The sequence below is a fragment of the Amblyomma maculatum genome, chromosome 8 (assembly GCF_055883805.1).
Source record: "Amblyomma maculatum isolate TAMU_Amacu chromosome 8, ASM5588380v1, whole genome shotgun sequence".
NCBI classification, from domain to species: domain Eukaryota; kingdom Metazoa; phylum Arthropoda; class Arachnida; order Ixodida; family Ixodidae; genus Amblyomma; species Amblyomma maculatum.
Genome location: NC_139351.1, coordinates 65,712,272 through 65,739,266, shown reverse-complemented (window position 1 = coordinate 65,739,266; position 26,995 = coordinate 65,712,272). Strand labels below are relative to the sequence as shown.

At 46.2% G+C, this 26,995-nt stretch overlaps 1 protein-coding gene across 1 annotated transcript; it reads right to left on the bottom strand.

Moving 5' to 3' along the window:
• On the bottom strand, window positions 1–26,995 carry LOC146181332 (uncharacterized). Its single transcript, XM_084577877.1, has 4 exons — window positions 25,913–26,995; window positions 14,950–15,335; window positions 11,656–11,727; window positions 1–270 (listed from the first exon to the last, which is right to left on the bottom strand). Exons 1-4 carry the CDS (start codon window positions 26,070–26,072, stop codon window positions 109–111), a joined length of 780 nt encoding a protein of 259 aa, XP_084434003.1. The 5' UTR covers window positions 26,073–26,995; the 3' UTR covers window positions 1–108.

Below are 26,995 nucleotides of genomic sequence, written 5' to 3'. Positions count from 1 at the left end.
TAAGCATGTGGAGGAGCTATACAATTTGCGAAGCGCACGCAAGAATCTCACTCTCAGATTCATTGTTTCAACTGCACGCACTCAACACCACCGGCCATCGCCGTGAGTCTATTCGTCGTAACCCGACTGCGTCCGGCTGCCGGATTCCAGTCGTTTCCACGTGTTTCTTGGAGGCTTCTTTGTCTGCAGAAGATCGTTGGCGTGTCTCCTGGGCCTGTCGTCAGCATACGGCTTGGTGCCGGCGTACAGGCGGGAGCGCATGGGCCATTTCTGCGTAGCAAGAAAAAAGTTCCTAAGTACGTATTCCCGTGCTTGCATTCGCATTCCGAAGACATACACCTAGGATACGTACTAACCCACTCATTAACTGCCCGAACTTACAAAGGTAAAACTGAATCAGATGCTATTCTTAGACCATGCAGGCAGGTTCTCAGAGCCTAATCCTGTCAGGTGGTCATTTACACAATGTGGTGGGTTACAACTAACTGTATGCTAAGGACTATGTGCAAACCGAAGCCGAAACTGAAGTGAAAACCGGGCTACTACCCCACCGGATTCACATTTGTTCAAACCACGCTAAATCGGTCATTTATTTCGGTCGCAATGGTAGGTTGTCGGTGTCTACTTAGGTTTCGTTCATATACTTCAGCTGTAGTCACTGCCTGTCCATCGCCAAACTTATTATCGCGAAATCAATACTACGCCAGGTCTAACCGCTCGTCGCTGTGTGCAGTGTTCGTGTACGTGTCCGTGGTCCCTCAAAAAAACAAATCAGCCTGCCATGACGTCTGAATTCACGTTACCCCTATGCCACGGGCAGGAGCTGACAACTCGGGTCGCTCCTTTCATACGGGAGGGTGATATCAGAATCAGCCTGCCAGAACCGTTTGCATTCTCGTTACCCGTATACGACACGCATGCATGCACATAGGGGAATAATGTAGCAGGCAAAAGAAGCTTCCGCCGTTGCTTTGGCAATTCAACTAGGGTTCACCAGAGCTACATCACAACTATTTTTTTTTTTTTTTTTTGTCCAGGGCGTTTCTGGCGCTTTGGCTTCGTGGTAGCCAAACTGTATATTTCCTTATTTGTAAATACGATAACATTGGGTTCTCGTCATCGAACTCAGAGAATAAATTTTTAACTGGTTGATTGATGACGCCAAAGAACTCATTTGACCACAAAGCATAAAGTACAGACCACAACCTGCTGAAGTATATTACTAAAAAATTGTCTCCTTGGCCGCACTTGAAAAAGTAGGATCCTATCTTCCCTGCACACAAAACTTCCGCTGCCATGAGGGACAAAACTCCCTGATTGTTCGAAACGGTGATTGCGTCACAAAGGTCACGTGAACAAAAAGTACCAATTACAGCGCGCTAGTCATAGGAGCCAAATTCAAAAGTATTTTCCATGGAACACCCGAGAAACAACCTCGCGTTTGACCAATGCAGCAGCAAAAATATCACCAAAATACATTATGTAATTGGAGCAGACAGCTCGAATGCTGTCGCGCTCTCTCCTAATGAGTCCTGATTGATCGAATTGTTTTTTGTGCGTTTTTCACGTGATCAGATATTTTTATTTCGCCCCACCGTACTTGTATTTCTCCGTTTTTTTTTAACGACGAGATTTTAACGGCATTTGGCTGAGAGCCAAAGCACGTTATCGTAATGGGCGCGGAGACAGGAATGTGGTTAAACTTAATTGCACTGTCTTCAGTTAAAGTTGTCACTGAAGTCTGGCTTACTTTGCCATTTGCTTTAAATACAAAAATTTTCTGCTACTTTTGCCCTTCTTTTGAGATGACGTGGCTTTCTTCAGTGATGGCCAAAGCATATGAAACCGCAGGGCAGCGAGACAGTTCCTTATTATTATGCATTTAGCTTATAGAGTACACGCGTCGGGTCACTATACAGAAACTGGCGTGACTTCATCTTAAGAGCAAAGCACAGGGTCATCTTTTTTCTTTTTTCATCTATTTCTTTTTTGTACTTTTGCTCCTCCTCTCAAGATCGTGCTGCTTGTTTCCTTTCAGTTTCATTTGACTTGCATTTCCTATAAATTGATTGGCTTCACCGTGCAGTCAATCGTCCTTATGAATATATGAGGGCCTGTTGGTTTATTGCTGAAAGCAAACAGATCAAGCGTTGACATAACCAGACACCGTTCTCCGCAAATATAATGGATAGGGATTTTCGCGTGGCTCCACCGAATTACTCGTCGCAGCAAACTGCGCATATTGCTTCTTCCTAGAAGCGCAGCTGTTTTCGCCTTTGCCCTTTCCGCTGCAATCCGCATGGTTTTCGATCGACCAACGGCCCGGAGCGCACGCGTCTCTGCGTGCTGTCCGACTTCTGCGTGAATAAATACATGCAGTATTGTAAATACTATGCTCTGTTCAAGACGACATTGTCGCCTTTGAGTGAGAAAGCGATGCCTAGCTTTGACAGTGCTTTTTTGAACTTTGGCGCGGTATGGCGTCGTCCATGGCAGTTTTCAGCCACGTGCTCGAAAGTCTCAGCACTAGCTAAAGGCCATTCCGCCATCGTTTTACTGTGAAACCACTGCATTACACGGTAAAACCCTTTCACAAATCGCGCCTGACACGTGACCTTGTGAGTGTCCTTGAGTATAGCAGCCAAGTCATGTATTGCATAGCTAACTCCCTGCCCTCCAAGGGCCACTCAGGTTGATACTGCCCAAAATGGTGAAAATCACCCTTGACCGTTGACGCTTGACCTTTGACCTTCACTCCTGCACGTGAATTTACCGGCTTAGCCGAGTTTAAACCACGACCAAATTTGGTCACCCACACTGGAATGCAACACCGGCTTATTTCAACAATATGTTACCTGTTCAGAATTTGCGTAGTGCATTGAATGCACTATCAAGTAGTATAAAATGCTTTAAAATTACATACAACGTACAAAACAATAATGAACATAAGTAAGCGGAAATTGTTCGACTTCCTATTCTGATGGCCTGCGTCTGAGCAGCGAGTGTTATCAACGGGTATGCACACGGTAATGATAATAATGCGCATTTTTACATTCCAAAAGGCAACACAATTTTTGTGAGGTGTTAGCGGGCTCGGGAAAAAATTCAACCACCACGAATCCTTCGACGTCAATGACACGGCACATTACATGGGAGTGTTTTGCGTTCTGCCACCATAGGGATGAAACTGCCGTGGACATTGTTCCGGCGTGGGAGAGCCGAGCAATTTAACCGCTCATCCTCAGTTATGGGTGGACTTCCATCGGAAGACAGGTACACTGCAACCGCATTCGTACCTGCGAACTCGCTCTTGATGCCAGAACGCCGTAGTGTTTGTGCCACTGTAGTTAGCAGTTTCACAAATGCTCACTGAATTAAGAGAATCTCCTCTCTTGAGAGATATCGAACTAATATAGACCTCAGCTCATGCTGGGAATCCGGGAAATGAGGCTGCCCACCAATACGCTCGATAATTAGCCGGCCGAGCGATGGCGCAAAATCAGGAACCGGGGCGCTTCGGTGAGTCAGTCGTATCATACCACAAACTCACCGCACATTACAAAGCAACAAGAAGAACACTCCTACCACCCCGTAAAACACTGACCAGACGACACTAAGTTATACGGAGAAAGCTACAGACAGGGACCGTCCCCAACCCAAACTACATCTTAAAATTTTAAATAACGCTATGAATTCCTTCTGTCGCTTTTACGTGGGAAAGACAACTTCGATCATATTATCTGGGCGTGCAAAACCCATAAGCCTCGCTCAGAACTCTTTCCTGATCCCTCTAAAGTTAGGGTCATCGCTGGACCTTAGCTTATCTCAAGAAGCTTGGGACAAGCTAAGGTCCAGCGATGACCCTTATATTCAGTTCAAGGCCATCGAATGGGCCGGCGTCGCCAAAGCTCTGCACGGCCTTCGGTACGCTAGCTGACTTCCCCCGATTTCTCCACACTTATTGTGAATAAAGTTTTATCGGCCTCAGAAAACTAACGAAACGTCAGTTAATCATAACAAGCAAAGAAGGAAAAAACAGCTCGCTTTCTACCCTCTCAACGCCTGACGTGAGCGTGAACAGGCGAATCATGGATGTCCCGAAACAGAAGACGTCTGCAATAACCTCCAGCGTGCTGCATGCTTTTAGTAGGAGAAAACTTAGTCGAGCGTCCTCGAGGCCGGCGACCTAGAAGATGGCTTCGCGCATGGGGAGACGCCCACTCTGGTCACGTCAAGAAATGCTTTTGTCCGCCACGAGTCGATAGGGGTCTGGGCAACGGTTTAGGAAACGCAAAGGGCGCTTGGCAATGAACAGCCGCCTCGCTGTTTCGGTTACACTGCCTGCTATTCGACACATGGCGACGCAGAAGTCTTGCTACACAAAATCTTTTTTAATTTCTACCAAACGTCGGCTCTCCTTTCTTTAATTTTAGCTTGACGATCTATTTAAGGGAGTAATTTCGCCGGGCAATCGTGGAGTCGAAATAATAATAATAATAATAATTGGTTCACAAGAAAGGAAAGGCGCGGTAACTGTCTCACTTGCTTTCTGTGGACACCTGAACCGCGCCGTAAGGGAAGGGAGGAAGATTGGAGTGAAAGTGGAAAGAGAGAAAGAGGAGCCGTAGTGGAGGGCTACGGAGTAATTTCGACCACCTGGGGATCTTTAACGTGCGCTGACATCGCACAGCACACGGACGTCACTTCGTTTCGCCTCCATCAAAACGCAGCCGCCGAGGTCGGGTTCGAACCCGGGCACTCCGGACAGTAGTCGGGCGTTCTACCTACTGCACCACCCCGGCGGTGCACACACTTGTTCTGTGGGCACTTGAGCCGCGCCGTAGTTGTGCCGCGCCGTAGAGGGAGAGAAGTAGGTGGGAGAGAAAGTGGAAAGAGAGAAAAAGGAGTCGTAGTGGATGGCTGCGCAGTAATTTCGACCGACTGGATATCAGAACCACTTGCTCTCGGGTGTAATCCTCATGATAAAATAGTGCTGCAGGAGACTACCATTGTTGCGATTCTTGGACAGCGTCACGACGCTTTAACCCGTCGTTTGCTGGCTCCTAATAAAGTTATACATACATACATACTAACATGCATACATACATACATACATACATACATACATACATACATACATACATACATACATACATACATACATACATACATACATACATACATACATACATACATACATACATACATACATACATACATGCATGCATGCATGCATGCATGCATGCATACATACATACATACATACATACATACATACATGCATGCATGCATGCATGCATACATACATACATACATACATACATACATACATACATACATACATACATACATACATACATACATACATACATACATACATACATACATACATACATACATACATACATACATACATACATACATGCATGCATGCATGCATGCATGCATGCATGCATGCATACATACATACATACATACATACATACATACATACATACATACATACATACATACATACATACATACATACATACATACATACATACATACATACGTACGTACATACATACATACATACATACATACATACATACATACATACATACATACATATGCTAATATGCTATCTGTAATTTCAATAAAGAATCTGTCGAGTTGCTGGGCTTTATCTGATAGGAATTATGTGCTCTGGTATCTTTATCCATATACAACCGAGTACACAGTAATGGCATGAAAGCTGTGAACATGCTTGTAAACCATGTGTGAGAGCTTCGTGTATTTTTCACTGAAATCTCTTCAGGGCGGTGCAGAACAGTGTAAATGAAACGATCAGTATTATAAACCAAATTAGAAGTGGTGGTGAAATCTGATGACTAATTATGTTGCGTGAAACCGTATTCGATGCTCAAGCCAAGTTACCAAGTCATTTACCCTCGCAGAAGGCACCAAAAGTTCTACGAGCAGGTTTCTTAGAGTGCTGTGAATTTGAACATCTTACATGTACTCAGTTGACATCAAGAAACGGACACGCAAGGATGGGTAACCAAATTGTCCTGTTTGCTTATTCTTTCAGTAGATTTTAAATCAGCAAGTATTCAGTAATGATTTTCGCTAATTTAGCGGTGGCGCAGTGGTTACGGCGCTCGAATACTGTTCCCAAGGTTGCTGGATCGAATCCCGGCCTCGGCGGCCGCTTTACGAAGGAGGCGAAAAGCCAGGCGCCCGTGTGCTGTGCAATGTCAGTGCACGTTAAAGAACCCCAGATGATAAGTGGGAGGCTTAGCGCGGAACAGACAAGGACAAGAGAGGCACACAGGACGAGCGCTCGTCCTGTGTGCCTCTCTTGTCTTTGTCTGTTCCGCGCTAAGCCTCCCACTTATCATGTATTACCAACTAGCCCAGAACTCTACTTTGCTCAAGAGCCCCAGGTGGTCGAAATTTCCGGAGCCCTCCACTACGGCGTCTCTCATAGCCTGAGTTGCTTTGGGACGGTAAACCCCGAAAACCAACCAACCATTATATCTTCATAAGCAATCGTCGGGTAATATTTTTAATACTACACAGCTATACACCTCTACGCACTCTCGTATAGTTTCAACACGTTGCTCAAAATTAGTTGTTTACAGATTGTAATACAACTTGCGGTGAATCACTCGTGAAACCGATCTGCCAAACTTTCCTTTATGTTTCAAGACCGAATTTGAAACAAGTTCAATGGCGAAAAACGCTATCTGCACTAAGTTCATGTACTAGCATCTCGTACGCACCTCTCTCAAAATAAGCATTCGCATTGCGAAGCACACTGAATTGCCGTTCAAGTGTTCAGTTGGAGGCTAATTTGCTCATTTGTGGACAAATATTGTAATCACGTGCTCTACACGGTTCCGCGTGTCGCTGCCCACAAAAATACCTCCCACTTCCTAAGCGCTCTCATTCTAAGTGGTTTCGGGCCTACGGCATAGGCTTCGGGCTGGTGAGCAAGAGTTCAGGGGTTCAATCCTGGTTGGACGGCGTATCTTTAGGAGCAATATCTTCCTACATTGAGCCCGCTCCTACGCTTTTCATCGCAGCTACAAATTCTCGCGTAGCCGAAATTACTCCACAGCCGTTTTCCAAAGCGTCCTCCATAGCCCACACTGTCGCCCGTAAATTTCATGAACAATCATCCATTTCAAAACATATCCACCTCTCTGAAAACTGGAACTCTTGAACAATCACGAGGGGCCCTGTACTGAGATCGCTTATAGGTCATGTTCACTGCAGATGAGTCGACCCGTTTGAATCTCTTCCAGCAACACGGTTAACGCGTCTTCGTCAGCTGCTTTTATATTGCAACCTTTGTATACAGTACGGTGTGCGGCGAGGTGATGTCTTTGTATGCGTTAATCGTGTATAGCATTTTGCTGCAAGCTGCCTCTTCTGTGTTTTGTAAAATGCCTCACGCTATTTTTTTTTACCTTAGTTACATTCAGCAGGTACTCATCATAACAGTTTTATGATTACGCGGATAGGCGGCAGCTCAGTTCCCGCTACGCGCATGCGCGCGAAAGCAGAGTTAGTACAAAGTGACGGCAAGCGGAATACTTGTCGCGGTGTCTCGTTTATGGAATATCAGAAAGAATCTCCGATGACAACTTGAAACGACACCACAGAAAACTAATAAAGGATTTAGATGGTTGTAAAAAAGAGAGAAGTGTGCAGCACAGGACGCCGCTATATGTCGTCTAGAAACGCGCTGTGAAAAGAAAATTCGCTACTCGCGTGTAAGTACACATCTGCGATCATTCTGCTGTCGGAAGTTGTTTTGGTTCCTGCAGACACTGAGTGCACACTGGACCGGCGCCTCGCGAAGATTACATATTGACGTCCGTCCCACTTTTCGCCGGTTCGATGTGTTTTCGTGGGGTCCGTCCGCACGGCAACGCGTCTTTGGAGGTCGCCACCCCTATCATCATCATCATCACCGTAATGTGGCCTCGGGCTGTTCAACAGCTTTTTCTTTTCTCGAGGCTAGTGCTTGCGATGCACGTAAAGTGGCCTCAGTGGCCCGTTTATGTGAGACAAGTGTTGAGGGAGTATCGACTTCTGAGTTGTTACTTTTTTTAGGCAGTATAAAGTCAACTGGTATTACATCATCGTCGGATCCTGGTATTATAATGCTAGGCTTTTTTTTTTTTTTTTTGCCTTCAAGAAAGACCAATATTTTTTATCCTTTACGCATAATCTAAAGTACCCACCGGTGCCTCCCAAGTAGTCACCTTTCTAAGAACGCTATATCAAAATGGATGTTTTGAACAGCCTCCAAATTTGGTTGGTCCACGGCCGTGGTTGGTCACTCCAAACTATACCGCCTACCGCTGCTTCAAACTGCTGACTCCCTGGTTTTCACCGTAGTATTACTATTTACAACTATACTTTACATCTGTATTCCTCCACTTGTGCATTTAAATAAGCAAGTTTCATGGAAGCATCTTCGCGCGTTTGCAAATGCAGATAAAAGGACATGCAAAAATGCAATATAGAAGAAACAGTCGACATAACAGGCATTTTTATACTTTCGTGAGAACACCTAGATTTGAGAATGTATTTTGAATAAAGCGCTACTAAAATGAACTTCTCTCAAGATTGGCGCGGGTACTCAAACGAAAATCCAAAAGGCATTATTTCCCAACTACAGCTCGGTTTCCATCCAAGTCCGTAAACTAGCTTGAATTCTTTCGCGTTACCGGTGCGGAAAGAATTGTCGGCATCAGAATATGAGGTGGGAGAGAGTAACTGTTAATGATTCTAGCGGGGGGGGGGGGGGGGGGGGGGGGGGGGGAGGACTGTACTGGCAACCTCACCGTCGTACGTTAAATCGTTACCTTTCATATGTTCATTCAAGTTGAGCTGAAGCCAGAAGTCTATTGAGGTTCATGTTGAACAAAAGGTTGTGTGTGTGTGTGTGTGTGGGGGGGGGGGGGGGTTAGGCGAAACAGCTGCTGACGAGTCTTCGCGCGTCGGTCAGAGGCTGTGATGCAAGGTTGATGGAAGGTATTGTCACCGCTGAAGGTAATACCAAATAGATATGTCTTCCTACTCAAATAGTGAATTCCAGTCTTTATAGCTTTATTTTTAAAAAAATCTTTCTCTCATGCGAGGCGAAAAATTTTTTCAAGAAAGTAAAACCTAGTCAGAACAGCTCATATATTTCTTATGCCGAAGCCTAGGACCACAGTGTAAACAGATGTTTATTTTATTTATTTATTTATTCCTCAAAAATCCGGGGACATTACACGAGGAGTGAGCTGTGAAATTTAACATGAATACAAAATATCTTCGATGGCGGTTTTGTATTGGCTGAAGTTGGTGATGGTTGCCACTTAAGATGGAAGGCCATTCCAGTCTCGAGCTGTTTTCAAGAAAAAAGACTGATAATAAGTATCGGTGTGGGCTTTCATTGGATAGACGGCGTTAGGGTGAGAGTTACGAGAAATGCGATGAGCACGCGTGATAGTAGTAGTTTCAGGATCAAAGGTATGATAAAATTTGTTCCTGACCGGTACGCCGCTTGACTAATACGGAAGCGTCTATGGCTCGAAGAGAAAAGCTACGCGCTCTGGAATGCTTTCTTTATGGATCCAAATACCGCCTTTTCTTATTCTTCGGCTACTTTCTTTCTCCCGCAATAACAGTTTCTCGGCACGGAAATTGCGAATTGATCCTGTATTCAACGGGGCAGTGTATTTAATTACACTTGAGGGCGTAATTAGGATCCGGATAATGTTATCACAACAATGAACGATCTTGAAACGACGTCAAAATGCTTTATTTTTATCTTCTTTTTCTGCAATAGCGCGACTGATTTGCAAGCATATTTACACCAGCTTCACACTAGCACTAGCACTAGAGTCGAAAACGATGAATCAATCCCACAGTGTTTTGCCCATCTTACATTAACTTGCCCTCATTTCCATCCCTATATTGCTCAAGTGGTTACATTCTTTGGGGACACAAATTTTAATCGGTAATATCGTGATACAATATTACAATTCTAGCTTGAATCTAAAGACGCCGGTTCAAATTTCCACTGAGGTGACCGCGTTGAAGCGGCGGCAAAACGCAAAAGACGCCGCAGTGCGATGTCACTGCAAGTTAAGGAAACAAACCCCTGTGGGCGAAATTAATCGCAAGCCCTCCACAGCGCCATATATTACTGTCTCTCTCTCTCATTTCATCCTCTCAAAGCATGACTCAAGTGTTCACCATTATTAAGACAGTTACGCACCTTTTCATTCCTGGTGTATTATTATTAGTAGCCGTAGTATCACTACTACGCTACTACGAAAGAGCACAGAGCACGAGCAGAAGGGGAGCCTGTGTTCACATGGTCGAGCCAACATTTCGACAAGTGGACTTGTCTTCGTCTTGTCTTCGACTTGTCTTGTCTTGTCTTCGACAAGTGATATTGTCTTCGAAGACAAGTCCACTTATCGAAACGTTGGCTCGGCTTGCAAACTGAGGCTCCCTTTCCGCCCTTGTTCAGTGCTCTTTCACACTGTGTAGCCACATTGCCACCTTCTTTATCTCGTTCTACCTTGGATTACGCTGTTTAGTTTGTTTCATGTGCCTCCGATAATTTAGCGAGTGAGTGACATCGCTCGTTCTATATCTATCAATCGTGACCTCATCGACGGAAGCTGTCTCTGATTTGAGCGTGAAAAATAAATCGCGTAATAAATCATTACAAAATGTTTAGCTCGCAAAGCCCATTACTGCACGGGAATTCGCGTTCTGTGCGCTCCTTCACGATCAGCGCGCACGCGCGCGGCGTCCGCTTTCCGTCGATTGCAGCCACGCGCCAGCCCGGAGATCGAAACATGCTTGCGTGTCTCGCAGAATCGAAACGCCGTTCGCTGTTTGTAGCGAAAAACAATGACGGTGTACGCGACCTCGCGTTTAATGCAGAATGTGGGGGCAGTAGGTGGTGTCTCCATTAACGCTCACCGTTATCGCGAAAGGGTGTAACGAGATAGCGAACTCCGCAAATTGATCCGCACTGGTCTCACTGATGGTGAAGCGCTAATGCAACTAGGCCGCCGGCAGCAAATGAAAATCTTCAGCATTGCGTATAGCCGCTTATCGTGGCCGCCGGTAGGCAGCGAGCGAGGGGACGTTGCATACACTGGCCGAGTAGATGCACCTGGCGCTACCTGCACGTGAGAACACTTTTAATCTGGTTCCACGTAGGTTCCAGTTATAAGTGGAACATTTAAAAAAGTTCAGCTTATAAGTGAAAACTTTTTAAAAGTCGCACCTAATACCGGAATATATGTGGAACCAGATTGAGAGTGCGGCTGCTGACCGCGATTGATGGTAGACGGTACTCAATATATGGTAAAACTTCCTGATGGTGCAGAAGAGTAGCGCAAGAGCCTAGAAAGAAAACGCTGTACGGGAGTGCATGAAACCTATCATGCCCTGATACCCTCGAAAAGTACGCTTGCCTTTGCTTTTGTCAATGTTCGTTATGAGAAAACCAACCACTATTTCAAAGTCCATAGTTGGACATCTACAGATACCAGCACTACATCTGCCTCACCTGTGTCGGTGTACACGTTTTAATCAAGTGAATATGAAACTGCAGATCTGCAGTCATCAATTCGGCGCGCTTACCTTGACGGGATGGAGGTAGCTTCTGCTGTTGGTGGAGTCAAGGTCCCTCCCCGGAGAGTCGTCCGGAGTGCTCTGTAAATTGTTAAAGGCACAAATGCGTCACCTAAGCAGTGCGTCTTATAGCGTATCTATATCATATTAGGAAGGTAAATTAACCTGACCTAGCTATTAGACTATGCCAGCCTTAATTAATGGTAGCTTGATGCATTTATAAGGATACGATAGGCTGCTAAACTTTTCGTAGTGAATTTTTACAACCTCTTGCCTAAGAGTACAATTGAAACTATGTAAGCACTTGTTCACCAATGTATGACGTGTCTACCCCGCCACGATAAATAACACAAATAATTGCCGCCTCTCGCAAGTTGCTCGTCACAAGCATATGACCCGGGTGCGCTTGTTTTTTTTTTTTTTTTTTCACATCACAAGCAGGGCTAGACTTGCAAGCACTCAATGCTGCCATTTTCAGTAGTGCGTGTTAGCAACGAATTAGGGCCCGGATAAGTGCGGTTCTCAAGCCATCTGCATAGAGCTTTAGCTTATAGTGACTGTACGAATTACACCACATCGCTTCCTTTCTTTAATTTTTGCATGCTACTTGCATATCCTATTCTACGTGTGGGACAAACTGGAACAAAGTGGACAATATCAACCATAGGAACGGGTGCATGCTGTTGCTAATTGATCCGCCATGCACCGCGACACGAATTTTTGTAAAGAAATGAGGACATGCCCTTGCGCTAAATGACCGCTATCAATAAATCACCATGCGTATGCAACCAATCGCTCTGAGTAAAGCCATTGATTTGTACCTGGTAAATGTGTACAGTGGCTTGCGTAGTGGTGCTAGTCCGGACCTGATACCACAAGGTCGGCTTTTATGAACTACAGTGGTGTCTTTCAGACACTCAAAGTTCCGAAGACCGCCTCCTGAGACTTTCCAGAGGTATAGGATTAGAGGAACTGCTTAAGTCTAGTTCCACTGAATAGCGCTCTCTAGAGTTTAGAGCACAAGCGGCGACGAAAATAAAGAGAGAGAGAGAGAGAGAGAGAGAGAGAGAGAGAGAGAGAGAGAGAGAGAGAGAGAGAGAGAGAGAGAGCGGTTGGTGGCCTGCTTTACACATCGTTTGGTACAAAGGGCAGAAATCATTTTCAAGGGTACTTTCTTGCCCAGTTTATGACACAGTGCTAAAACAAGTGATAATCGCCCTTTTCCCAGTGTGTTCGACGGTCCCTGACACGCAAAACAGCTCACTGCGAAACGAAGAGGGCACACTTCCAACGTGCGTAATATTCAAGAAACCAATATGCTTAGTACAGTGGGCATTGATAACAAAGATAGTGTTTATAAAGTCTCGACGCGCTAGTGCGACGGGGACTTTGTAAAAGTGAATAAGCGTAATTAGATTTTTGAAAAAAAAAAAAGTGACATAATTCAAAGTTTTATAAAATATTGCATTTTAGTTTACCTTTAAGCAGAAAGTATACGAAGCGAGGAAAATATACAATAAATTTCTACCGCAATTGAACAAAACAAAAAGTGACAAATATAAAACAACTACTCTACATGGCAGACGACAAGTGCTGCCTCCAATCTTTTTAATACTATCGTGCGATAGTTCTAGTCAGCTCATGGCACAGCGCAAACAGTAGATCTTCGTGTCCGTCAAATCCACTGCTGTCTATTCTAGTGCAAAAAACCGTGTAATGTCATCTAGTTTTTTTTTTATTTCTCTCCGTCGCGAGTATCAGAAAACAAGTTATTGACTCATACTAAAAATCGCAGTAAAATTTTGGAAATTATATACTATAAAAAAAAATGTTGCAAGCACCATACACTAGAATAAACGGTTGCCTGCTGCATCAAAATCATGTAGTCCCTAAACGCTTGTGAAGGGGTCTCAGATTCCTTGTCAATACTAGTGGGCGCTTAGAGAACCCCTGAGGCCTTTCTGAGTTTAGACACTCTTCAAAGCGATTCATGTGATCTGAAAACATTTTGGCCCAGGCTGTGCTCGCTGCGGCCAGTTATGAATTCAGAGACATCCTCGAAGCCTGCACTTACCACGTACAAATAAATGGTCTTGCATAGAAAGTTATGCAATTTTAAAAGCAAGTAATAAAAAGAAAGCTGGATAGGCCAGTGGAGACTTCTACAGACGACTGCTAAGCTACTGGACCTCACCATTATACTGTGGAAGAACGCTAAGCGTACTGTTGATAAGATATCGACTGCGCTCTTGACTGCCAGACTACACCACACGCCCAAGTAAATCATACGATGAGCACTACTGAGCAAACATTAACACGATTTTCAAGAATTTCGTAAGGGGCATATTTACATCGATGAGTTTGAGCGTGACTGCAAATGCATGTGCGGAGATAGTGTGATGAACGCAGTGACATGGATAGACGAAATCGTCTTTCTTACAAGCGCTCCTCATTTTCTCGTCTAGACAAATCCCCACGCGAAAGTAACACAGCTTCGCGTACAGTCGCGTCTATTTTTAAGAGCGTTAGCTCTTGCTACTTACATTTGTCGGTTTTTCGTCCGTTTCTCTGTCGCTCTCAGATTCAAGATGGCGGCCAAGTCCCGTGATCATAACTACAGCATTGCAAATAATTTCTGGTAGTCACTGATGAGAAATAGTCTATCTTTCTGAACAGACTTGCACTGACTTCATGTGTTTGGGCTGCATCCAATGACGGGGTTCAATGCGGGAACGAATGCGAGTGCACAATTGTGCGAATGTTTCAGATGGAGGTAAGTTACGACCAGCGTTTTAGTGTGTGTGTGTGTGTGTGTGTGTGTGTGTGTGTGTGTGTGTGTGTGTGTGTGTGTGTGTGTGTGTGTGTGTGTGTGTGTGTGTGTGTGTGTGTGGTGTGTGTGTGTGTGTGTGTGTGTGTGTGTGTGTGTGTGTGTGTGTGTGTGTGTGTGTGTGTGTGTGTGTGTGTGTGTGTGTGTGTGTGTGTGTGTGTGTGTGTGTGTGTGTGTGTGTGTGTGTGTGCGCGCGTGTGCGTGCGCGTGCGTGTGCGTGTGCGTGTGCGTGTGCGTGTGTGTGTGTGTGTGTGTGTGTGTGTGTGTGTGTGTGTGTGTGTGTGTGTGTGTGTGTGTGTGTGTGTGTGTGTGTGTGTGTGTGTGTGTGTGTGTGTGTGTGTGTGTGTGTGTGTGTGTGTGTGTGTGTGTGTGTGTGTGTGTGTGTGTGTGTGTGTGTGTGTGTGTGTGTGTGTGTGTGTGTGTGTGTGTGTGTGTGTGTGTGTTCAGAGAGAAAGATATACAACCAAGCTACCCACCGTGCCCCCGTCCTCGCCGGGCTGGTGCTGCTCGTCGTCCGACAGCAGCGCTCCCAGGTGGGCTATGTAGTTCGAAGCCAGTACCAAGATGTCCAGCTTAGATAGCTTTGTGTCTGGAGGCACTGAGGGCAGCGAGCTCTGTAGCGCTTGGAACGCGCTGCGAAGGCTCCTTACGCGGCTGCGTTCCCGAGCAGCATTGCGCGACGTGGCTTTTGCTTGGCTTCTGGCTGCTGACGGCGAGGGTGGCTCGTTGCAGACTGTGACCGAGTGCACCACTCCCTCCTGTGTATCAACGTCTGCACAGCTGTCGGGTGGGGCTGCCTGCAACAGCTGCTCGCAGCAGTCGCTCGTGGGCACGGTGGGCACTTCCAGCAGAGGAGACAGACCTGCGTTTCGACAGACAGTGTTATAGAGACGAAGGGTAGTGTTCTTGGACGAACATTTCTTCTAGGTACTAGCAGCTGTGTGGCCATTCAGGTAGTCCCCGGTTACAAGGAGAGTAAACTTTGATAATTGAAGGAGAAAATTTTCTTATTGTTCGAGGAGACTACATGCACACCCAACACCGGTTACGATTAGTCTGTGCATCATTTGAAGTCACCAGATAAGACCCCGTCGCGACTTAAATCGACAACTTGGAGCAAATAGAATGTGTTTACCAATAGAGTGTGTTAATTCGAGGCGGGCAAAAGATTCCCAGCGGCGCGGCATCAAGTTGTCTCACCCATACGCCATTTATGATCGCCACCTGCACCAGCTGAGCAACCGGTGCAGGGTATGAGCAGTCATAAGAGAGTTTTAGCTTACCGCGATCCGCTATCATTATCCGCCAACGCGTTCTACTGCGCATGCCCAGATCCCTTTGACACCGATAGATAGCGCCACATACCGAATGTCGGCACATGGGCCTGCCGCGTCGGAACCAATCAGCTTGTGCGCCCCGCCCACGCACGGTAGAGGGTCTTGGTGGCAGATCACGGTAAGCTAAATCTCTCTACAGTCTGTTAAACAAGCTGTCGGCAATATTTGCCGGCAATAATTGTCCACCACATTTGCTGAATCGGGTATAATCGTTCCTGTCAAGACTACTCAGTGACCGCACTGACAGGGATTTCACCTTGTAATGTAAAAAAAAACGAAACAAAAAAAAAACATCTGCCTCCGCTCCTTGTCATCTTGAGGAATGGGAGGATTCAAAGGGGGGTGCCTAACAGAAATTTAAGAGCAATTCAAAGGATCTAAATACTCATATTCTTTTTGTCTACTATGCCTTCCTCTCTTTCCTAAGCACGTTTTTTAATGTTTTTTTTTATTTAGTGCAGACAGCAGACCATAACATGTACCAAGCAGGACAGTCACAGCTGATTAAATGTTCAGGAATAACAATACAAAAGAGAATTGCACAGATATGGAAAAAGAGCTCAAGCACTGAGAAAACTGTAAGGTGATTCCAATCTAACATCATCTACAGCAAAAAAGATTATAACAGTCAGTTTTCGCTAATAATGGTGTCAGTGAATGTTTGTGATCATGTCGGGTATGTCGCATGGTTAGCGAAGTCAAGTATAAGGAAGGGTCTAAAGCAAGTTTACAATTAAGTATAGAATACAGGAAATCAAGGCGGCACCTCCTTCATGCTTCAAGTACGTCAGTATTGCTGGTCGCCATGAGGTCAGTAGGAGGATTTGATACTTTGAGTAAATGAATCGAACAGCTTTTCCTTGAAGTTTTTTCGAGGATTTTACTATTTTATTTAGTAAAAGGAACACGTACTATGGAAGGATATGCCAGGTTCGGTCAGACATATGCTAAATATGTCAGGAGTTTTACATTTAGGGGACATTTTCTAACTTAATGTTTTAAAAAACATAGTGTACGGAATGGTGAGCAACATATGTTGTCAATGCGCAAGTGCCAAGAAAGATGGTTAGTTATAGTCACACCTAGATACTTGTAGCTATTAATTTGTTTTAGTGGCGATAACCGAAATTTACACGTGTGCTTTCTGGATTCTTCTTGTGTGTTATCTCGAGGAATACAGTCGTTTTTCGAGGTACACATATATTGAAAAAACGTTGCGCCATTCAAGCACGTTGTCGAGACTGGAGTGTTGTGACTAGAGAAGAACGGAATACAAGGCCTGTTAACTGGCTCTGACTGAGCCACCATCGCTACCTCGTGCGAACAAAAATTTGAAAGAGTAGCAAGAGGAAAGAGAAAAGTTACAGAGGTTCAATACAGCTGAACAAAATTTGGAGCGAAAGCTTTGGCTATAGTAGCTAGAACGGGCTGTTCCATCCAGCCCAGGTATGGGTGGCAGAGCGTTGCATCGAACACAACCAGCGGCGTTCTATGCAGCTCACTTTCATGCCCGGTGCATGCAATGCTGGCAGACTATTTCTCTCTCCTCTCGGTCTCCCTTGCTTATTTAGTCGGGTAACTCATATAGCATGTGCTCCAGACCAGGCTTTATCATTATTGAGATGGAAACGATCTCATGTCCCCCTGCATGTTTGGAGTTTGACCTGGCCTTTCTACACAAGACGTCTTCCTACAGCTGAAACATTGCATTATCGAATGCCAAAGCTATGACACCAAAGCTGTACTCGATAACGTTACGCACTCATCTATCCTTCAGAATGTTACAACCGCTGCAGCCGGCACCAGGTTGTGCAACTACTTCCGAACACCAGCTACGCACCCTATCGAGATAGTCCATTTCTCGTCTCCTCCGCTTTAACCTCAACATACCACCCATCTCCAAAAGCATGCATCCTGAGCGAGACGGGCACCGAAGGATAGCAGGACCCTGTCCCTTCACAGACAGTATAGCGAGGAGCACGAGGCGGTCTACGTGGACGCAGCGGAATATACGTCAGGTTCCCGCATGGCCTTGGAGGTAGCTGACAATCAAGGAAAGCTACCCCCCGCTCAATAATTACCAATTCCACCACAGAGGCAGCAGAAGCAGCCATGGCGCTTGCTCTCATCTCTACACCTGGAAACAAAATTATCTCAGACTTTAAATCTGCCATTCTCAGATACGTCCATGACTACTACTTATGCCACACTGCTGCTCGTTTAATACGCTTCTGGCAGCCCCGGCGCCAAATAAGCCTAACCTGGACGCCAGCCCATGCCGGCCTCCCTGGCAAAGAAGAGTTAATTCCTTAGCCCGTGGACTTACATTTCGGGCTGGAGGAATGGAGCCCCCTCTACAGGCCGGGAAGTGCCTGCTCTCCTGCGGTGATATTACCTCGTACTACTAAAGCAAGCGAAGGGAATGCATCTCTCATCATAGCGCAGGTCTCGCACTGGCGGCGGCTATAGACTCTGACTACTTCATACATCATACTACTTCATTCCTGACACCCCGTCCACGTGTATCCCTCATGCAGACTTTCCGACAAACCAGAAGACTTTCTATATGTCCTCCTTACATGCCCAACCTTCCCTCATCCCCCATCACGGGACGTCGCAGAGCCTTACTGGGAGACTCTTATGGTCAGGACTTTCACTCAAGACCAGCGTCGGATAATCCCCAGTGTCATGAAGAGGATTGCGGCTCAAGATATTTTTTAGACTGTAAGGGTGTCTTTCACAGTGAGAGAGCACCCGAGTGCCATGCAAGGGCTTCACTCCCGCCTTTTGTATATTTGGCAATTAAAGTTTCTTCCACAACCGGCCACCTCTCTGCGGCGGCGCACGCATGCGCAGTGCTGAATCTACCCTCATCTTCCTTTCCGCGCAGGTACGCATATCTGCTGGGACACCGCTGAACTTATCCACCCCTCTGTGGCGAGCACCACGAGGTACCTGAAGAGTCACTGAGTGACTCACGTGGCACAAATAGCGACAGCACGTGGGAAGGACTGTCGGCGCTGTGGCGTAGGTGACTGGGCAGCGCACAGCTATGGAGGCGGCGCCTCCCGTTAGGGATCCTTTATAAGCCTTATTTGATATTCAGGTACACATGCGAGTGAAGTGGAGCGTCGCTCGAGAAGTGTGACAGAGCATCCCCGCCGCGGTGGCTCAGTGGTTAAGGCGCTCGACTACTGAATCGGAGTACCCGGACTCGAACGTGACCACCGGCGGCTGCGAAAATATATCGGTAGAGATAATTCCCTGTTTATGTGTGGGAATGTGAAAGTTTTTTTCAAAGGCTGCGTTTCATTGAAGAGCTTACCATCTTTCGGCTAGATTATCTATCTTGGTTTGTTGTGCACGAAAATCAGCACAAGTTCGAAACATCGAACCACACAGTGATGATATGAAATAAATTAGTCTGGGAGGAGTTTGTTCTCAGGCGATAAGGTCTTCAGTGTCAAAAAATTTCAATGGAGCACTTAAGACATTTTACGCGCAGCAAGGCGAAGGCCTCTGGACCCCCTACTGGTATCATTGGAATGGTGCGCGGTAGCGGTAGACGGCCGCGGTAAGCGGCAGCGCTAACCTAAAGGTATCTAATCTGCGTGAATGGCCGCAAAGGAGAGCGGTGAAAGCTTTTTGCGTTCTCATAGCCGTCACTGCGCAGAATTTTTGATAATGCACTTGTGCAGCTGGAAAAAGGATGCGTCACTTGTTCTTGAAAACGTTGGTGTAAACCAATTAAACTCGTACAAAAGAAAAGTTGGAAATTCTAAGCAGTCTCTCTATATCTGTTTTGCTTAATGGAATGGAGTGAGCCACTGGAGCTGCGAAGTACTTTCAGTAACAGTAATTCAAAGTTTAAGCGTGTGCATGTTGTGTGCTTCCTAGCTTGGCATTAGTTAAATGGTCGTTGTGCTGGACAGACCTGCAGATTGTTTATCATTGCTTGATATTGTTACGGCGCGCGCCGAAGAGCCTCTCACTGTCCAACAATATATTGTTGGACAGCGTGTATATCAGCATGTATTCTCAGTTTTGGAGTTAAACTTCTCTTAGTGTGTCTGCTATGCGCATAATGGGCGCACACGCTCACCATCAATTGATAGTTTTCCCCATCACCTCATAGGCCAGAGGGACAACGTGGGCTGACCCCTTATTTTGTGCAGGCTCGGTAGTCACCGACACGTTCTCGTGGCCTCGGCAACAGTGGCCCTGCTGCAGATGTTGCAGCCGTACGAATGTCCACTCAGTTAGAGGAAGCCTTCCCTGATGAGGATTGGAAAAGCATGACTACGCCGCTATTGTGCGAGGCACTCTCGCTGAGCACGCTCCCACTTAGCCCTAACTCAAGTGTTCTCTCCAGTTCAACATGGCAGCACCTTGATAGTTCCATGCTATCTGACGCGGTAAAATATATCCGCTGGCTCATCGCGTGGGGAGTCTTTCCAATAAAATATCGCCTTGGAAGCTGGGGGTTGTACAGGATGACAGATGTGTCCACTGCGGCCAACCAGAGATGAACAAGCTTGTACTAGAAGAATGCGTCACTTGGACGCAGGGACCTCATCATCGCTCACTTCTGGGCTTCATAAAATCGGCCAACCTTTTTACATTCGTTTAATCATTTATTCATCCTTCATCTCATAACCTACTGATGCCCTGAGGCAATAAATATCGATTTAAAAAAAAATGCGTAGTGGCGCGAACGCTCCACCGCTTGGCTACGCAGGCGTTCACTGTGCCCTTGTCGAGAGTAGTCACACCACGGGCAGCATTTGAGCGGCTCTTGAACTTCACGATCCCGATAGTTGTCTAGAACCGCAACGTGGCTGCCCTGGTACTGACACCGCTACAATTCATGCAACCTCTCGTGAACAACCTAGCGGTGTTCATGCAGTGCTTTCTCGATGCACAGCTTATTGATCTTGGTGGTAGGTGATAGATCGATCTTGCATGATAGATAAACTTTCGCATCCAAGTGAGGAAACTCGCTAATCCGCAGTAACATACGCGTCATATGCGGATTGCCCGTACTTTAAATGTTTGTATTTGTTGCAGCTATTGTGACGCTGCTTAAGTTCGAGTGTTTTCTGGCCTGTGCATACTGCTTGGAGCATGGCATCCCGGCAGGGCGCTGGCGGATAATCTGTGAAGATTGTACGCCATTTTCACTTCTTTTTTAAAGCTCTGAAATTCCTGATTTGTTTCATTGAACAGACATTGGACTGCATGCACCTGTATCTGAAACCTGTGGTTTACCGCGTCACGAAGCAACTCCGTTGTCGCTTTTATATTGGGATGATAGCGCAGTGTGTATGTTTTATGACTATGCAAGAAGAAATTTATGTTGTTGTTTTTTTAAATAGTGACACACTGTTTCAGTATATTTTCTTTGAAGTCCCGTGTCGCAGAGCAGCCGGTGTCGGCATTGTTCTTCATTGTAAGACTGAAATTTGCGAGGAAGCAAAGAAAGAAATAAAGCTCCGAACGTACGAAGAATCAACTCCGGCCCTTGAGCTTGCGAGACGAGCACGGGACTGATACACCGCAGAACGACGCTGCTACACTGAAGTAAAGGTGCCTCGTTACCCTTTGCCGTACTAACGTATGACAACGATCAGCTGTGTCATTAGAAAGGAACCATTATAGAACTAATAACTAAGCGATAAACAAAGTACATTTCCATTAATTTTGCACTTTGCTTGCATGTAATTTTAGCACTAACTTGCTGCGCTCATAGGAAACCCGAGATCGCACTGCGCTCTCGCAACAGATGGCGCGCAACCAGTATAAAATCTACGGTGTTTTCGTATAAATGGACGCGGAGCGGACGCTTTCCTTGAACTACATGTGCGATTTGTGCGATGGATGCGCTGCCATCTAGAAGCGCGGGACATTCGTATGAGTCGTCTTCTACGAATGCGTAGACCCTGCTCGGCAGCCTTCTACGGGTGCGACGATGCCGGCCAGGTAAGTGTGAAGCCGAGAAGGTGGGGACGAAGACTAGGCCTGCAGAGGCGATGAGGGTTAGGTGGCGCGAAAATGCTGAGTTTCGGGCACGAGAGGCGGAAGCAATGCGACAGAAGCAGGCCGTACATGCAGATTATCTCAAAAAGCGCGTTCTAATTAAGACAACATGCGCATGTGTGTGTGTGTGTGTGTGTGTGTGTGTGTGTGTGTGTGTGTGTGTGTGTGTGTGTGTGTGTGTGTGTGTGTGTGTGTGTGTGTGTGTGTGTGTGTGTGTGTGTGTGTGTGTGTGTGTGTGTGTGTGTGTGTGTGTGTGTGTGTGTGTGTGTGTGTGTGTGTGTGTGTGTGTGTGTGTGTGTGTGTGTGTGTGTGTGTGTGTGTGTGTGTGTGTGTGTGTGTGTGTGTGTGTGTGTGTGTGTGTGTGTGTGTGTGTGTGTGTGTGTGTGTGTGTGTGTGTGTGTGTGTGTGTGTGTGTGTGTGTGTGTGTGTGTGTGTGTGTGTGTGTGTGTGTGTGTGTGTGTGTGTGTGTGTGTGTGTGTGTGTGTGTGTGTGTGTGTGTGTGTGTGTGTGTGTGTGTGTGTGTGTGTGTGTGTGTGTGTGTGTGTGTGTGTGTGTGTGTGTGTGTGTGTGTGTGTGTGTGTGTGTGTGTGTGTGTGTGTGTGTGTGTGTGTGTGTGTGTGTGTGTGTGTGTGTGTGTGTGTGTGTGTGTGTGTGTGTGTGTGTGTGTGTGTGTGTGTGTGTGTGTGTGTGTGTGTGTGTGTGTGTGTGTGTGTGTGTGTGTGTGTGTGTGTGTGTGTGTGTGTGTGTGTGTGTGTGTGTGTGTGTGTGTGTGTGTGTGTGTGTGTGTGTGTGTGTGTGTGTGTGTGTGTGTGTGTGTGTGTGTGTGTGTGTGTGTGTGTGTGTGTGTGTGTGTGTGTGTGTGTGTGTGTGTGTGTGTGTGTGTGTGTGTGTGTGTGTGTGTGTGTGTGTGTGTGTGTGTGTGTGTGTGTGTGTGTGTGTGTGTGTGTGTGTGTGTGTGTGTGTGTGTGTGTGTGTGTGTGTGTGTGTGTGTGTGTGTGTGTGTGTGTGTGTGTGTGTGTGTGTGTGTGTGTGTGTGTGTGTGTGTGTGTGTGTGTGTGTGTGTGTGTGTGTGTGTGTGTGTGTGTGTGTGTGTGTGTGTGTGTGTGTGTGTGTGTGTGTGTGTGTGTGTGTGTGTGTGTGTGTGTGTGTGTGTGTGTGTGTGTGTGTGTGTGTGTGTGTGTGTGTGTGTGTGTGTGTGTGTGTGTGTGTGTGTGTGTGTGTGTGTGTGTGTGTGTGTGTAACGCTATCGCATCATACCTTTAACAGTGGAACTTGTATCCCCTAATTTTCCCTTGCTGTGGAAGAGGCATTGGGTCATCCTGCCAACGCGGCAGCGCCTCCTCGCTTTATGGGGCATCGTGCCTAATGATCGATGTCGTAACTGATGAGCGTCGGAAATCCTCCAGCATGTGTCGACACCAACACGGTAGATTTGAGCAACTCGTTGTATTTCTTTATTTGGCATTGTGGCACTGCTGCTTTATGGCTGAGACCCAGACGACAGAACAATATATCCAGCGCTGCAGAACCCGCGCGTCCTCTTATGGACATATATTTCAGGCATATTAGAACTAGATGGAGAGGCACAGTTCTTGGGGCACTGGCACACCAGTTTCTTTGTTGTACAGGATGGCGGGCTTTTTTATCCTGCCATCGAATATTAGCCTACCTTATCCCCTTCCTTTGCATCACCTGCAATTTTAAACCTGCTGATAGGAGCGCCAGTTGATGCAAAGGAACATTTTTTTTTCCTTTTGTTGCGTTTGCCTAAATTCTTGTGTCCTCCAAAGGTCTTGGTTGTATATAATGATTTGCTCCGGTATGGAGATAATGAAGTTTCTGTTTATGTGCTTCATTCCTTACTTGTCAGTCCGTATCATGTTCATAAAAAATGATTTTTTTTTCCTTCTAATTCGGTCGAAACCCGTCAGAGGCGCCTGCACCATGTGTCGGAAATAATCGGGGGTTGGATTAAAAAAAATCGTATGATGATAATTTGTTAGTCAGCCATATGGAGTTTTATGGCGCATAAGCAACTGTGGCTATGGTGCGTAAAGGAAGGCACTACCGATCAAGAAAAATAAAACAAAATGAAAAAGTGAGAAACATCGTCTGTGTGTGTGAAACGCTATCGCGTCATACCCATAACAACGGTGCGTGAGCGTCTCCGTAATTTTTACTTATGGTTTCTCTGCCTGTACCTTCTTGCCATTTTCTTGTTACGCAGCTGGTTTATGATCCTTACTGTCATGTGCACTTTAGTTTGGGCCATTGAACTGCTCGAGTAAAGCGATAGTTTGCAGTCTGCTGTTTTTTATCGTAGTCTGCTAGAATCAGTGACTTGGTCGGAGAGCAGCATGTCCGAGGCCGGAAATTAATTAATACAAGAATGAAAGTAGAGGTGTGTCGCAGTAACCAAGACAGCCAAGCAGCTACTGCTGCAAAAACACTGCGGTCGAATCCGCGTAACATCAGTGTTAATCAACTGCAGAAATGCCTAATTACAAGATACAGCACAAGGGTGGTCGTCGCTGAAGAAAACGTTTTCTGCAGTCTGATTTTCATTACACCGCTTGTAAGCGGTCACGTAACAGTAGCGATTACATACGGTTAGTTTTTATAGACCATGCTCTACTGCTACCATCCCCATAATCATTCATCTGTTCAAGCTATAGGGGTATTGCGCATGCGCCACTTTTTTCTGCTCCTTGCCACAGCTGCACCGCGCGCTCGCTTATTCAGCTTGCAATCGACCGAACAGCGCGTGACGTAAGCCTCGCAATCGCATGACCGCTAGGTATGCCTAGCGCTCCTCCTCCGCCTCGTTGCTGGTTTAAACGGGCTCTGTCACCGCCGCATAACATCTTCTAATAGAAGGTATATAAACCTCTTAACAGTGCCTCGTCGCTTCCTCTGTCTAGCGAGGCATCGTGCAATGCCTGAGCCGTCGAGTCCGCACTCCGTCGCAAGCGTAAGGCTGTATCAGACCATCCTGCTGTTCTCTAGCCCATCGCGAGGTTCAGCCGGCCAATTTTTCCTATTCAGCTGTATTACTTATTACAGGTGAGGCAGATCCCACTGATGAAAGCACCGAGGAGTCTGTAGCGTTGGCACAGGCCACCAGATGCATTTTATGCACGGGACCAAGAAAGCTACCGCGAAGAACACTCGCGAGGGAGAATACGAAAGAGTGCTCGAACGCAGCAAAGAACATGCAATAATGAAATCATTCGCGTTCCGAAATAACAAAAGGCGATGTTTTCAAGAAGTTCCAGATTTGAACATTTTGCGGGGATATCGCACATTCATAAACGGTATAATTCCTTCTCATATTGTGCCTCTTTTCTAAATGTTTGCTTCAAGTGTTAAACACGATTGCGTTATTGGGTCCCTTCCGTTCGCATCGCACATTCGCTAGGTCCACTCTAATTCACTCGAACCAGCTAGCCTTTGTGGTGTGTGAGTAACTTGCCCGTCTTGCAGTCTGAAGGCCTTGAGTTTGATTGTAACTTTCTCATGCGAATGGCAAAAAAAAAATGATTGCCCATGGCAAAAAAGGAAGAAGCAGAAGCAACTGACCGACGTCTTTGTAAATAAATGATTTTGTAAGGTGGAGACAATGCAGTTGAAGCTGACAGGCTGTCTACTGAACGAATCGAAACTCAAATTTCGCTCACGTATGGTACCCTGATCACGGAAAACAGCTACGCGAGATAAGTAGACAAAGCTGATTGGAGAATGAGTGCGTGTTAAAAGCACCTCACGCTTCAGAACGAATTCTGGTGAACCTTCAACTTGAACCCAACCGCAGCGGCCACGTTTGGATGGAGGCGAAACTCAAAAAGCATCTGCGTGCTGTGTGACGTCAGTGCACGCTAAAAATCTCCAGGCGGTCGTCGAAGTTTACCTGGAATCCTCCTATACTAAGTCCCTCACAGTTCGAGCCGCTTCGGGATGTTAAATCCCACAACTCATACCATACCGTACGATACAATTATTAGAACTTTTCTTTGTACCATTGAAATCAGCGAAGTTTCTGAACACCGTAACCAGACCGCACACTCACCGAGAGATGCGTCGTCAGATGAGGAAGTGCTGAGGCCGAGGTCAGACACAAAGTCCAGCTCCAGAAGCCCGTCGAAATAACACGTCTCCTGCTCGATGTCTTCCCATAACTTCCACGAGCAGTCTGCCGCGTCAAAGTCCAAGGTGAGGAAGTCTTCCATCGCTGACCAGGCGCTTTCGTTATGCGCACGAGAGATACAAGTATCGCAACCACACCCCTAAAACGCCTCACTTCCTGGCTGTTTCGAGTGGATCAGCCTCAGAATGAGTCAGTTAATCAATAGGAGAAGATAAAAATGCGCAAAATGTATCTAAGCTTGGACTATTTCTTGTGTCCAACTGGCGCAAGATACGGTAGATACAATTTTTTCCTTTAGCTAAAGTAATATACCGTTTCATTACCGTCTCACCAGCAATATGCGGTAGCCACCCATATTTAGGTACTCCGTGCAGAAAGATGCCTAGTAATCCTTCCTCTGAACTCAGCAGCTCATCGTTCCCTTAGTTTGTCTTATATGTCTCATGACAGTGAATTCGCTTATAGATATTGTTAAAACAACAGTGCAGTCAATTCACAAGTTGGCCACTCGCACCGTTAATGAATTCCTTGTCCAGCACACCGTCACCCAGCACTGTTAAGAAGATCCAGAAGTGTCTCTCCTGCTACAGGCCAACAGCTTCGATTCTTTGTCTCGTGTAGCTATGGATGAGGCGTTCATTCCATTCATCAACAGAGGAGTCAGGTTATTTTGCGAACGTATGACGCACACGCTGTTTCGAACGGCGATGCAGTCGAAGGCGTTATCCTGTCACTGATGCGATCTAGCCACTGCACCTGCTAAAGCTGTTCTTCTGCAGCAAAGATGTTGAAGATGCCGCGACTCAAACTTTCCAAAGAGGCGACGTTGTGACCTGGTATCAAAATGGCGTCATCTGAACGTTGGATGTAGTCACGACCCCAGAGACTGAGGAAACCGCGGATTTCACGAGTAAACGAACCCGACCGCTACAACTGTTTACATGGTAGAGCAAGACATTTGTGGGCAACGGAACTCACGGTGCTTTTCGAACACGTCTTCAAGTA